Source organism: Myxocyprinus asiaticus, chromosome 47 (assembly GCF_019703515.2).
Source record: "Myxocyprinus asiaticus isolate MX2 ecotype Aquarium Trade chromosome 47, UBuf_Myxa_2, whole genome shotgun sequence".
Lineage (NCBI taxonomy): Eukaryota > Metazoa > Chordata > Actinopteri > Cypriniformes > Catostomidae > Myxocyprinus > Myxocyprinus asiaticus.
This window is the reverse complement of record NC_059390.1, coordinates 20,533,865-20,549,583: the sequence shown is the minus strand read 5'-3', so window position 1 is coordinate 20,549,583 and position 15,719 is coordinate 20,533,865. Positions and strand designations below refer to the sequence as shown.

At 37.0% G+C, this 15,719-nt stretch overlaps 1 protein-coding gene across 1 annotated transcript; it reads right to left on the bottom strand.

Annotated features, from left to right (window-relative positions):
* Window positions 1-1,133: 1,133 nt before the first annotated feature.
* myf6 (myogenic factor 6) lies at window positions 1,134-4,483 on the bottom strand. The gene is made up of 3 exons (XM_051691185.1): window positions 3,966-4,483; window positions 3,692-3,785; window positions 1,134-3,546 (listed from the first exon to the last, which is right to left on the bottom strand). The coding sequence occupies exons 1-3, from the start codon at window positions 4,473-4,475 to the stop codon at window positions 3,431-3,433; spliced, it is 720 nt and encodes a 239-aa protein (XP_051547145.1). The 5' UTR covers window positions 4,476-4,483; the 3' UTR covers window positions 1,134-3,430.
* Window positions 4,484-15,719: the final 11,236 nt, after the last annotated feature.

Genomic DNA, 15,719 nt, shown 5'->3' with positions numbered 1-15,719 from the left:
ATACATTTTTGTGGTAATCAACATTATACCACTAATGCTGTCGATTGAGCTTAACTTGTATTGAACCCGGAATATTCCTTTAAAATTCATTAAAAACAACTTAAGAATGTTGATTTTGCATGGCTGCTAATTAGTTTTATACTTAATAAATGTATTTTTATATGGGTTGAATATTTGACATCAAAAGGAAATGTTTCGTTAGAATGAAGCAGGCACATAATTTGGTGACATTGGGACCGCCAACAGACTACAAAAAAACATTTAATAAAAGAATACAACATAATAGCAGTGATCAAGTGCTCTCAAAAGGTTTCTTCTCTTTAATTTATAAAATTATTTAAGTAATAGCAATATATTACAAAATATATACATTTGCATTTTAGGACCTCATAAATTGACAGGAATCATTCTGCTTGTGATAATGACCAAGAAAATAACCTGGAATCACATACAGCAACTACACTGAATGGTCGAAATTATGAAAGAATACAGAATATTACATTTTAACACTTTATAATAGCTTTAATTAAAGGGATAGTTCACCCAAAAATGAAAATTCTCTCATCATTTACTCACTCTCATGCCATCCCAGATGTGTATGACTTTCTTTCTTCTGCTAAACACAAATTAAGATTTTTAAAGGAATATCTCAACTCTGAAGGTCCAAACAATGCAAGTGAATGGTGACCAAAACTTTGAATCTCCAAAAAGGAAATAAAGTCAGCATAAAAGTAATCCATATGACTCTAGTGGTTAAATCTATATCTTTACAAGCAATATGATAGTTGTAAGAAACAGATCAATATTTAAGTCATTTTTTAAAATAAATCTCCACTTTCATTCCACTTTGTGCAATTCGTATTCTTCGTGCATATCACCACCTACTGGTCAAGGCTGGTTAAAGGTGAAGATTTATTTAAAAAAGGACTTAAATATTGATCTGTTTCTCACCCACACCTATCATATCATTTCTGAAGACATGGATTAAACCACTGGAGTCGTGTGGATTGCTCTTATGCTGCCTTTATGTGCTTTTTTGAGCTTCAACATTCTGGTCACCATTCACTTGCATTGTATGGACCTACAGAGCTGAAATATTCTTCTAAACATCTTTGTTTGTGTTCTGCAGAAGAATTAAAGTCATACATCTGGGATGGCATGAGGGTGAGTAAATCATGAGAGAATTTTCATTTTTGGGTGAACTATCCTTTGATAACATTTAAAAACATCAAGTGTAAAGTTAAAAGGGTGATTGTACCTAAACCTGTCAAGAAAATGTCCTGGTCCTATTTACTCCAAAATCAAATAAGAAATTATATTTTGCCGATATGAAATGAAGCCCATTTTCATGGCCATAAAGATTTTAAAATTGTGACATTATTATTAAGACAGTTTTGCACATTTGCAATCTGAAAAATATAGATAATAATAAAGTAATTCTCATTACAGAAACATTAAAAAACTATATGCTATTTAAATTTGTAAAGTGTGTATGCATCATAGTAGTACTCACTTATATACAGTATATATATATATATATATATATATATATACACAACAGTTAGTTCCAGTACTTGAATCTGGTTGGACAAGAGACGTTCCATGAGTACTGATGTCTCAGAACATCAGCACTCGGACACTTCACTTTGTATACCCATAATTTCAAGTCGATACCGATACCAATACCAATACAAATACTTCTATTAAATTAATTGTTTTGTGATTTCTTGGAATAAAATGGGTAATTTAAAATATTATTTTAGTCATAATTTAAGTCATTATTTATTTGTTGTTGTTTTTTTTTGTGTTTTTTTTACATTTATGAGCCTAAACAGAATATTATTAGATTTCTGTTTTGTTTACCCTTACAAAAATTTACCAGTTTCACTACAGTAACTATAGTTTAACCATGGTTTTTAGTTAAACCATAGTTACCACACAATTAACCATGGTTACTACTACAATATTACTGTAGTAAAACCATGGTTTCAGGCCAAAAAAATAAATAAAATAAAAATAACAAGGTTACTACTATATTACTTTAGTAAAACCATGGTTAACAATTTTTTTTTAAATGACTTATTAACAACAATTACACACAAACTCATTATAAGAAATGTCACCTTTAGATATGTTGTTATTTTAGCATGAATTTACTCCACAAGCTATTTCTCTGATTTTCTATCATTACCTCTACAAGGCACTGATCCCTCTTGTTTGAATGAGCCTTGTGTCATGGCGTAAACGCTTGTCTGCTTGTGTCTTTCAGGATGCATGTTAAGATGAGTGGAATAAGAAATAATACCCATCCTGAACAAGTATTTGCTAATATAGCCTAATCCATTTTATTTCACTTTGAAGCTTATGATTATTGTTCATGTTCATGGTTACAAAATAATATATATTCCTAGTTAAAAAAATTTTTTTTTAGAATCAATATTTTTGTGTGAGGATTAATATTTATTTTTATTTTTGGGGGGGAGTTTTACCCTTTTTCACCCAATTTGGAATGACCAATTCCCAATGTGCTTTTAAGTCCTCGTGGTCACGTAGTGATTTGCCTCAATCTGGGTGGCGGAGGACGAATCCCAGCTGCCTCCGTGTCTGAGACTGCCAATCCATGCATCTTATCACATGGCTTGTTGAGCGCGTTGCCACGGAGACATAGCATGTGTGGAGGCTTCACAGCACCACGGCATCCATGCTCAATTCACCACGCGCCCCACTGAGAACGAACCACATTATAGCGACCACGAGGATGTTACTCCATGTGACTCTACCCTCCCAAGCAACCGGGCCAATTTGGTTGCTTAGGAGACCTGGCTGGAGTCACTCAGCATGCCCTGGGATTCGAACAAGCGAACTAGCGAACTCCAGGGGTGGTAGCCAGCGTCTTTACCACTGAGCTACCCAGGTCCCCCGAGGATCAATATTTTTGATACAACATCATTATCGAAAGTATCAATACTTTAGAATCGATCCACCCATCCCTAGAGGACATACTGTTAACAATGGCGGAGCACATAGCGGTTTCTATGATTGCCTACAGCACTCGGCTGAATCACAGCAGTGCTGATGTAGGGCCATATCGCACTCTTGCTCGTGTGATATTGCTTAAATAAATATATATTGTATTGATTTGGGGTTAAGTGTGACCAGGACATTTTCTTGACAGATTTCGTGAGAATCATCCTAATGTACATTCAGATGGTTAGAAATGTTATGAAACTTTGATTTTCTTATTTGTGTGTACATTATCTACTGATCTGTTATTATAACAACAGATCAATTATAATTAAATTATAGTATTATGTAATTAATGTTTGTTCATAATTTATTAATGAAAGTTATTGTAAAAATGCCACCTATAACATGTAAAACATTCATGGAAATAATAAAAAGTCGGAAATGTGAGGTGGATGTTTGAGCTTCACTTTTCTGAGATGTGGTCGGGACAGCGTGCTTTCGTCTCTTCAGTGGAAATACTGTCAACAATCGAGGAGAGGCGACGAAGGCTGCTGGACGCTGAAGACTCTACTGCGGCTCCTGGAACAGAGATTTACGCACAGAGAATTGCACCCAGAGTCAACGTATGAAACATTAATGGCTAGACGCATAGACTTTTATTTTAATGCTCATTTGACATGTTAAAACCTTCTCGAAATTGAAAGAAACTCTGTTTTGTACCAACCTTCTCTGTTTCTGGCCATCTGGGAGCTGGAATGATCTAGATTCCTCTGCCAGCTTTGGCAGTTCTTTTTCCAGTGATACTCACTCGTAGCCACCTGAACAGTCAAACGTGATGGAAAAACATAACATTTTACCATCTTAGTTTAATGTCAGAGCATAATTAGGACATAATGCATTAAAAAAAGCGATTAGTTTTATCAAACTGAGTTACGGCACCACGTGGATCCAGCTGTCAGAGTACATGATGTCTTGTATTGGCTCGCTTGTGTTCTTACATGGTTGTCTTTGGCAGTATACGTGTAATGGTCACTGTCAGAGTTCTGATCTTGCTCATCCAGCGAATGCAACAGGTCCTGTAGTTTCTCGATGTAGTTGATCGCACTGCGTAAAATCTCCACTTTGGGTAGCCTCTGATTCGGATTGGGCACCGTCTTTTTCTTTAACGCGTCAAATGCCTCGTTGATCTTTTTGAGCCGCCTTCTCTCTCTCAGAGTGGCAGCTTTTCGCCTGTCCGTCGGTGCTGACTTTCTTTTGCAGATTTTGCAAGCCCACATGAGACACTGGCCCTCGCAGTGCAGCTGAAGCCCCGGCGGCGCAAGGACGTGTTCCTCCCCGCTGCTCTCGCACCCTGTTTCAGACTGGACTGGATCCTGTCCCGGGGAAAGAGGGCTGTCGTTCCCCTCATAGAGTGGAGACACTCCAGGCATATCCAAGGTCCCATGGTCCCCCTCAAGATAATGCAAATCGTTGAAAAAATAAGAGTTGGTCTCAAACAGGTCCATCATGTTGTTGTAGGCTGTGTTTAGACAGTAAGACTGTTGGCATTTAAATAGCCCTGTGACACAAGTCAGAGGACTTAAATATAGAATGTGAAACTCTATCCATCGCTTAGCTGTCGAAGGGCATCAGGCTTATTTCAATAGGCCTTCACTACCACAAGAGATTTTGTGTGAGGAATAAAGCGAACAATTTACATTATAGTGTCAATACATATTGCATGTTACTGTAATTACTTGTGGCAAAATACTTATAAAATAATAAAAGCAGCTATGCAAACCGATTACATTTTGCGACATATTAAGTATAATTTAGGACTTATTTGGGGAGAACAAGGCTAGTTGTCACACTTTTTTACTCCAAGGAATGTATCTCAGGTTGGTAGGTTTGTTTCTGAGAGATAAATTCTGTATAGATACACACACTAGTCAGAAAAGCTATTGAACATTTCCACCATTATGCCTAGGATAAAAGATACAACTCATTGAACATAAATTGTCCTTTTGTGGCCACATGTACTAATAGTGGGGCACGTTGCCACAATGGGATCCAGACATTACATGGCCAAACATTGGATTTTCTTTCAATATAGACTGTTTTATTCTGTATTGGCCTACTGTATAGCCCTTAGTGACCAGGGCTGCAACATCATATTCAGATCAGTGCTTGATCAATATGCGTTTTTCAATGATAGATTCTTATATTTTAACCCTTGTTTCCCACCAGTCTTGAAAATCTGTTTATATCCTTGCTTGCAACTAGCCTACTCTACTTTTGTGGTACTGTAAAAAGTTTGATTTTAATGGGAAACTAATGTAAAAAAAACGTACTTTAAAATGCAGTAATATGAACAAGGCAGGACTTACCATTGGGCTAGACTGGGCTCCAGTCCATGGGCCCCGCCCAGTACGGGGCCCCACCTTTACCCAAATATAACGTTTGCCAACTAGGGCTGGGTGATGGGACAATGTAATCGGATATTGACAATATCTTACAAATATCCCGATGCCGATTGTGACACTCATTGATGGACGATGATCGACAATATCGGTAAATGGCAAAACCATGGATCTGGGAAGTTGCAAAATACAAATATATTAAACAGTAGCTCAGTGAATGAAATTAACACTCGCCACCCACTAAATGCGATGATGGATGAACCCAACACCTTTGCAAGCTCCTCGTCCAAATAAGGGTATTTCATGCACAAGTAATTTTGCTCTTCCACCTGCAACAGTGGTTAGCGACCTGTAAGACGTCTCAGAGTGATATATGACAAAAAATGCTGTTAGTCACAAAGACACGGGCTTGAAGCAACACGCTTTATTATATTTTTAAGAACAGACAAAAGACTGATCCATGTCTGATTCGCTCTTTGTTTCAGAGGTGTGCAGCGGGAGCTTGACTGTGAAGCTCCCGCTGACTCTTGTAAAGAGTTCTCACTCTCTTTTTCTCTGTTTCATTCATCTGAACAGTTTGCAAGAATAATGTCATCTATGAGAATTCTGAAAATGATCTCCAATCATCTCAGGAGGTGCTGTGAGTTTAGTTTGCTTTATTTCCACGGAGCAGTTTGCGCTTACACTTTGTGAACGCAACTCTGCAGGTTCACTAATATATATTCTATTAAAGAAACAAAGACGAAAGCAATTAAATCATAAAATAATACAATATCATATTCACCTTGAACCTAAAATTGTATTCTATTTTCTTTTTTTTAGGCAGCATTAACTGTATTAATGAAACGTAATACAAATTCGATAAGAACACATATGGCGGCATTATTTTGAGAACACAATGAAATGTTGATTGGGTTGAACTTTCCAGAGGTAATGGTTTATTTTATATTTCAGTTATTATTATTATTATTTTTACATTTAGAATTGTCTTTAGTTTTTAATTTGTATTGGTAATTTTCCACCTGTTGTCATAGATGGATACTTGCATTATAGTGATGGCAAATGGGGCCGTTGGAGTCGTTAAATGTTAAATTTGGGGAGGTGGTTAAATAAAAAATTTTGATCACTTCGTTATTTTAATTGCTTTTTTTGTTTAGTTTAAAGTGCAATTTGAATTTAGAAATATATTTTGTTCAAGTTTTTTGAGTTTCAATAAATGGATACATTTTTTAAAGCAAAATCAATAAAGCACAAATATTCACTGACCCTCGGCAGGGAGGGTGATGATGACATGAGAGCAGAAACTATTGTTAAAAACAACAGCAGCAAAAATAGCGCCATCAACTGACAACTGTTATGACCAACATGGCATAAAAATGGCATTAAGCCTCAACAATTAGCTGCAACATGCAATACAATAAGAATGTGCAAAATTATTGACAGGCAGAAAGCGTCAGAGACAGCGGCCGGTGCGATATCTCACAACACTTATTTCATTCTTTTTCATTTCATTCCCATCTTTTAGGGAGTAGGAAAATGTTTTGCATACCTTTCCATGAAAAAAATTGCTTACAGCACCTTTAAGTGCTATTGAGATAATGATTCTGTTGGGAAACATGCCATAGAGATAGCTGCTTACACTAGCGGTTCTAGCTGGTATGGCGCCCTGGGTGAAACAAAAATTATTGACGGGGTGGTGGGTGGCTGGACTGGACTTCAGACTTCGTGCCGCCCCCGGGGGCTACCCATGTCGCTCATGCCTAAATCCGCCCCTGGCTGCTTACGTGCTACTTAGGGCTTCAGGAAACCCAGCCATGGTCTATTTTCATCCATTGTAATGTCTATTTTTATTTATTATTTTTTTCTGATAATTATGCAGATGTATGTCATTCCATTTATGTATGTAGGCCTACATTTAATAATATAGTGAGAAGCGGGATATGAAAAACCTAGAGTGGAGTTCAAGCAGAGTGATTGCAGAATGTTTTTGATGTCACTCACATACTGTACAATGCTTCTGTTCTCTCTGTGTTTGTAGCAAGAAACTGAAGCACTTATACGGTTTTCTCTGAAATACTTTACATTTTTCTTTCCGAAATGTAGCACGATATTTTATGGTGTAGCCAGGTAGGGCCCCAACTATGAATCCAGCCCAGGGGCCCCTGCCACCCTAAGTCCAGCCCTGAGCATGAACACTGTATAATGTAAAGTGGGACTGAAATAAATGCTGTTAATGCCTCTCAATGAACATTTAAGAGCATGACTGGTGCACAGATATCTATTTTATGGTCAAATGGTGATATACCACAGGTAACACTTGAATACACTGATTAGTGATTGACAGCAGAAAATCATGCCAAGAAGCAAATGCCACAACAGAAGCTCTTTCGTTAACTGCAATTTCAATTACATAATAAGGAATTTAAAAAAGTCATGGGACATTATTAGCAGGCATTGATTTCTTACACACCGACTGCATGAAAGTTGAGTATAGTTTTGACACAGACACACACAAATAAATGATGGATTCTGGAAAGAGACTGTTGTTTTCATGCCTTGTAAAAATAGACTGGAATGTGCCCAGTCAAAATGACTTTGAAAAGCTCAAGCATGTAAGGTAAAAATAGCTATAAGGGCCATTTATCTTAAATCCATAAAACACATGAAAGGTCTTTCCAAAGTGTTATGTGTCCTCTGGCATTTTTGTCCAAGATCAGTGTGAGATGTTTTATTGAAGGATGCGAGTTGTTGACGGCTTGTGTCGCTCTCAAGCCAGATCATGTGACAATATAAGTGTACTGTATACAGTTTCTAATGAATTTAAATATCAAACACAGACGGCAGAAAATCAAATATTCCATATGGTTTAAATTGTATCCACCTTATTCCTACGCCCCGTGATGCTTTGCGCAAAATGTGGGAGGTACTTCCGTTAAGAAGTAAACACAGTTGTAGTTGCATCGTACGTTCATAAATTTTTTCATTGCGGTGTTGATCATTCATTCATACTTCTAGATGTGTGAGCAGCACAGTTTGGCAGAGCTTAATAAGGACAATATACGGATAGCCATTCCATCTTTACAAGAGATTTGGGAGAACGAATTAAAGAAGTGGCCTCAGGATGTATGTAGAGCTACGAACCGCACATGTTATCCCTGAGCTCTGTAAGGACATTATAACATGTTCTAGCCGAAACCACTTGAGTAAAACATAATACAGTACTCACTAAGACCTTGTTTATAGCTGGTATTTGTTTTGTTCAATGATTCAACATAAAATGACTCAAATCTCAACATGTCTCTATTTATTGACTGATCGCACATTACATGTTGGTCTTGTACATCTGTGTCTCAAACCATTTGTAACATTTGCTGTAACACAGTGCCATGTACTGGATTCTTGAAGAACAACAGGTATTGTAAATAATGCACATCATCACAGTATTAAGATGTATCTCGGGTGATCCAATCACATGTGGTCAGGCGAGACACATCGCTGTTGGTGACATATACAGACATATACAGCACTTGTGACATATAGCATCACTACATCATAAATTAATAAACCGGAAAAATGTCACAAAAGACAAAGAAGCTTGGAAAAATGGCGGACCAGGTACAGCTGAAATTTCATCTAATATAAGGTCACACGAAGACACCGAAGAAGATCCATAAAGATCTCATCCATATGTAAGCTCTTTTTCAATTTTTCCCCGATCGGACAGTTATTTCCCTTTAAAGCCATGTGTCACCAGAGTCATGAATGGTTTAAACTCTTGATTTAGCGCAGCAGTTGATTGACAGATAAGGAGCGGCGCTTCGCTGCATCCCAGATGTTGTTTACAGCGTTTCAAATGCGTTTTTGATTACCTCCGTATGTGATTCAATCACAAAAGGTTTTGCACCCCATTAACACCTGTATATAGTGCTGATCACTTGTCATCGGATCATCCAAATCACATCCTAATACCAGAGAAAAACTGGGTCTAAATGACTGCTGCCTACATTAGCGAATGCTACAGGAAGACCTCCGGCGGAAGTTCATCCCACATTCGTTTCCCTAGTAAGACCCCCAGGAATAAGGTGGATATGCATGCATTATACACTTTAAATAATGCATTCAAAGATTATTGAACTGACAAAAAATTTTTTTTAGGGCAGAGGAGCCAGATAAATAACATATAATGTGTGTGTGTGTGTGTGTGTGTGTGTGTGTGTGTATGTGTATATATATACATATATATATATATATATATGTATGTATGTATGTATGTATGTATGTATATAATATATAAATTGACGCCTTTTGAACTTTGCTGCTTTAAAAAACATTGTTTCCTACAACTTAGTGGCATGAAATTTTGTGACTTTTCCTACATTTGCTATCTACACACACACACACACACACACACATTGGGCTGGAATCTGGTGGTGTGGTGGTGTAACAAAAATACTCACACTCTTACTGTTCTGGGTCAAATTTGACCTCACATAGGAAATGAATGGGGGAGACGATAAAACCGAGCATTTTTTTTTTATTTGTCAAATAAAATCAATAAATCAGCCACAATGCAGAACACACACACACATAAATGAAGGGGTAATACTATAACACATCCACAATGTGGAGCGCACATGCCCTCTTTCTCTCTCTCTCTCTCTCTCTCACACACACACACACACACACACAATCACACACAGGAATGAATAGGTGACACTATAACAGAGAGCATTTTTTATAGTTTGTCAAATAAAATCAGTCATAATGCAGAACACACACAGAAATGAAGTGGTGAGTCCACAACACATCCACAATGGAGAACACACACACACACACACACACCTTTTCACAACCTTCTGCCATGTGTGCGTGGATTCATAAACAATACTCTAGTTTATGATGATACTTAGTATCATTCTTCACTGTTTTATACTGTTCTTTACCCTTTATTGGTTGTTTTTTTATGAATAATTAATTTGTTGCTGCTTGTTATTGCTGTTCAATTTACTGAATTTTCAGAAATGTCATGCTTGAAAAAATGCCAAGTTTGCCATTGCAAAAAGTATTGTTTGTACACAAAATGAATTATCACTGTTCATTTCTGTTTATTGCTGCTGGTTTTGTTGACTTTATTTTTTTATTTTTTTATTTATTCTATTGAGTTATTGAGTTGAATTGGGATGTTTGAAATAAATGATTGGTAACAAAAATCTTACTCTAAGTCTTCTCTTTGTAATACCATGGTCAGTAAACATAATGTGGCATAATTACAAAAACTAACACTTCAAAACACCTAAAACATTGAAAAAAAAAACTAAACTTGACAAAAATAGTGATTTTTGAATGTCCAAATATATATCCAAATGCATTACTTGTGATAAGTTCTAAAAAAAAATCTGTTTGCTACAACCAGGCAAATGAATGGACCTCTGCAGCCATCTACTGGTTATAGTTGTAATTTAATGTAATTTTAATTTAAAAAAAATAAAACAATTGTTTTCCAGCAGATGGCAGCAATCTGCCCCTAAAGCATGACACTTTTTTTTTTCTACATGAATGAAATTGAGCAATGTAGAGCTTCACTGAAATGAGTGTAACATAAAAATGTTCTTATTTTATATGAAAATTAATGGTGTAGTTTGGTAATTTGGAGGCAAATAAGGTCAAAAATACCATAAACCCCAACTTCATAGTTAATAAATGAATAAATTGAGTTATATTGCATATGTTTGAAAAAATTACATGACTAGGGTACAAAATTACACACTATTGTCTGGGGTCAGATTTGACCCCACACAGTATAAGAATGCACCCAAAATGAACAGAAACCAAGGGTTAAATTATATAAATTATAATTTAATGTTAAATTATATACACTGGCAGCCAAAAGTTTGGAATAATGTACAGATTTTGCTCTTATGGAAAGAAATTGGTACTTTTATTTACCAAAGTGGCATTCAACTGATCACAATGTGTAGTTAGGACATTAATAACGTGAAAAATTACTATTACAATTTAAAAAAAAAAAAATAATTCTTCAAAGAGTTCTCATCAAAAAATCCTCCTTGTGCAGCAATGACAGCTTTGCAGATCCTTGATATTCTATCTGTCAGTTTGTCCAGATACTCAGGTGACATTTCACCCCACACTTCCTGTAGCACTTGCCATAGATGTGGCTGTCTTGTTGGGCACTTCTCACGCACCTTACAGTCTAGCTGATCCCACAAAAGCTCAATGGGGTTAAGATCCATAACACTCTTTTCCAATTATCTGTTGTCCAATATCTGTTTCTTTGCCCACTCTAACCTTTTCTTTTTGTTTTTCTGTTTCAAAAGTGTCTTTTTCTTTGAAGTTCTTCCCATAAGGCCTGCACCCCTGAGTCTTCTCTTTACTGTCGTACATGAAACTGGTGTTGAGTGAGTAGAATTCAATGAAGCTGTCAGCTGAGGACATGTGAGATGTCTATTTCTCAAACTAGAGACTCTGATGTACTTATCCTCTTGTTTAGTTGTAGTGATGGCTGCTGGAAATGGGGCCTGTCTAGATTTGATCAAAAATTACTTTTTTCAAATAGTGATGGTGCTGATTTTTTTTACATCAGTAATGTCATGAGTATACTTTGTGATCAGTTGAATGCCACTTTGGTCAATAAAAGTACCAATTTCCTTCTGAAACAGCAAAAATCTGTACATTATTCCAAACCGCTGCCAGAGTGTGTATACGTATATATATATATATATATATATATATATATACATATATGTGTGTGTGTGTGTGTGTGTGTGTGTGTGTGTGAGTGTGTGTGTGTGTGTGTGTGTGTATACTGTATATAAATGTATATGTATTTATGCAAGTGTAAGTGCTGGAGTTGCTGCTAAGCAAGTGCTGAAAATGGTTACAAGTAACCCTGTTTTTTGCTCAAGTGTAACGCAAAAGGTTAAATCGTTCAGGTGACGTCTCACATTGTGGACACATCTCGTTGTGAAAGGTTATGGTCTATAGGTTTAATACTGTGTCATAAATCTTGTAGTCTGTGACAGAGGTGATGATCGTGTGCAATGTCACTGATGTCGATTCTCAATATGTGCACTTTCCGGTTTAAGATATGCCAACGCTGCTCATGTAAACAGTATAGTATAGCATTAGTTTTACTCTCACACATCTTTATGGCCAAACAAATAAGCATTAAATATTTTTACCATTACTGCCCAGGTTAAAAAAAGAAAGAAAAGAAGATGCCCTTAATTTAATGCACATTGACCTTTTTGTCACATTCTATGGGGTAAGTTGTCACAATGGGCTCCTGTTGTATATTGATACAGATTTGAGAAGAATACCTTTTATGAAAAATGAAATACTGTCTTCAACAGCAGAAATGTAAAAGTTTACATACAAATTATTGAACCATCATTTTGGAAAAAGATATTGTTACTAATTAATTGTATAAAATTACAGTATTTCAGACACATATCACAACCTGCCATAAAATAAATGACAACTTGCCCCAAATATAGGCCTGCCATTGTCCTGAATACACACGTCAAACTTTCTGTTAAAATGTACCTTTTTTATATAGTTGATCATTGCCCGAATATATGCCATATGTGGTTTTATTGTGTTCACTTGTTTACCCAAAATCTATTACAAAAAGTATGATGACTAGGGAATTTCAGTTTGGAAGATAGAATTCACAATAATTATTCTAATTTAGGTTTTGAAATAGGTGTTTGATACATAAAACTGCTACGTAAAAAAGCATTTGTGTAATTGGACTTTTGGCTTCACCATTTAGTTACTGAGATGTAAACTAGCCCATGTGACAACTTCCCCATGTGACAACAAGCCCTGATCCCCCCCCCCCCCCATTTATACCATTTCCACAGTTCCACTGCTGTCTTTTATCAAGCATTATAGACCATGGCTAATAAGCACTGCTTCATTGACAATGGCTTTAAGTCCATCAGCTGGTCATTCACCACTCAGAGAGAGGGAGATAGGACATAGTTTCCTTTTACAAGGCCTTTCATAAAGGAGAGCAGCCCACGCATGTTCATTTGATCTCAAGGTTATTAGTCATATACTGTACCATGTGCCCAAGAGTGCTGAATGTGTTTTATTGCTTTTCCACTCTCTTATTTCAATCAGTTGAACAAACAGGTACAAATGGAACAGTAAGAAAGTGAATCTGAAGCCAAAACTTAAAAAATGTGACCAGGCTCTTTGGGTTACTGCAAAGCAATTCAAATATTGCTTGATGAAATGTAAAAAGTGAAACTATACAATTGTTACCTTGAAGGGGGGAGTTCAGCCAAAAATGGAAATTCTGTCATAATTGATTCACTTTTACTTGTTTGAAGCCAATATGACTTTCTTCTATAGAACACAATGGGGAAATTAAGCATAACATGAGTGTGAGTAAATGATGACATCTTTTCATTTCAATCCTTTTAAAACACTAAATCAAACAATCTTGCCCCCAGATAATACATTTTGGTGGCATATTTGCAGAGAGCCTTGGTTAATACCTGACCCTGCATTGGTGTTGCCTAATGTATTCAGGTTGATTCAGTCATATTAAATAATATCTTTAACTTAAAACCAGTTAATTTAGATGTGAAAGTCATTTAAGGTTACATGACAAAACATTTACAGTGTGTTTAATAGGCCATCCAAAGTGAAGTCATCTTAATTCAGTCGTATCCGATCTTGTAAACCACATCCTGTTGTCATAAAATGTAAGTCACATATTGTAACGTCTGAACAGGCTCCCATCCACCAGAGGGAGCCCTCACCTGAATATTGAAATCTTGTCACTTCCTGTTCCTGCCACATAAGTTCCTGATTTGAAAATTCTCCATGTATATAAGCCATCTGCCCACAGTATCACCTTGCAAAGTATTGCCACTTATCTGCCTTTCCAAGCATTGTTATGACCTTTGCTTTTGTTTGCTGGATTTATGTCTCTGGAGTACTGTTTTTGGATTTGTTGCCTGAGTACCGATTTATCTGTGTTTTGACCCAATCCTGTGATCTGACTATGTTTAAAGAATACTGTTTGGATTGTTTGAGCAAGCCCTCTAATAAATATCCGCAGATGGATCCCACTCAGCCTGCCTCATCCTTACAGAATACTTCGCCCAGCTCGGATCCAGCGGATTTCTCTCAACTCCTTTCAACCATTGGGTATCAGAATGAGGTACTCAAGGGTTTTCAACACCAACTGCTAACGCTGCAAACCGCCAATGACCAGCTAACACAATATATTCTGTCTCTTCCTACACCACGCCATGATCCGGTAAGATTTGCTCTTCCCGATAAGTTTGACGGCTCTCCTGATAACTGTACTGATTTCCTACAACAATGCTTGATTTACTTCTCAAACCAACCTGATGTATTTAACCAGGATAAGTTGAGATGCTCGTTTATCATGACTTTACTAACTGGGAAGGAATTAGAGTGGGCTATGGCTGTTTGGAATCATGATACACTTATTCAACAATCTTACAGTCATTTTTCTACGTTGATTCGTGATGTTTTTTCAATACCCTGTGGGGGGGGGGGGCATGGATGCAGCTCACTCAGTTACGCCAAGGCAATAAATCTGCTTCCGACCATGCCATACAGTTTCGCACTCTTGCAGCACAGAGCTGATTTAATGACATTGCGTTGAAACACATCTTTCGTTATAGTCTGTCAGCCAAACTTCAGGCAGAATTGGTGTGCAGAGATACATCCCTCAACTTCTCTCAATACATTTACCCTCGCTATCAGACTAGACAATCTCTTATGATCACAACCATGTTTCAGTACCTCCTTGCCATGTCATGTACCTACAACCTCAGTTCAGGTACCAAGTCAGCACCAACCTACGGAGTCTATGCAAATAGGACAAACTCGTGTGTCTCAAGATGAACGTAGAAGACGATTACTCCATAACCTCTGTTTCCACTGTGGTGAACCAGGTCATCACTGTTCCAACTGCCCCATCAAACCTACTACCACCTCTACACAACGTTATCGAGTGAGTCACATCTTTAATCCTCTAACAATCAGTCAAGGCTTGTCACTACCCATCATTTTGTCCATAGTTAACCAAGACTATCATTTTTCAGCGTTAATAGACTCTGGAGCTGCTGCCAATGTTATACATCAGGACTTAGTGAAGCAATTGAACATCCCCACGACCAAGTGTGAACCACCTATTACAGCAACTGCTGTCGATGATGGTCCCATCGGTAAAGGTAATATCACTCATCAAACTCTTCCTATAAAACTTCAAGTCGGTCTGCTTCACATTGAACAAATCACTGTACGTCATTTCTTCACCACGAAACCCAGTGATTCTAAGATATC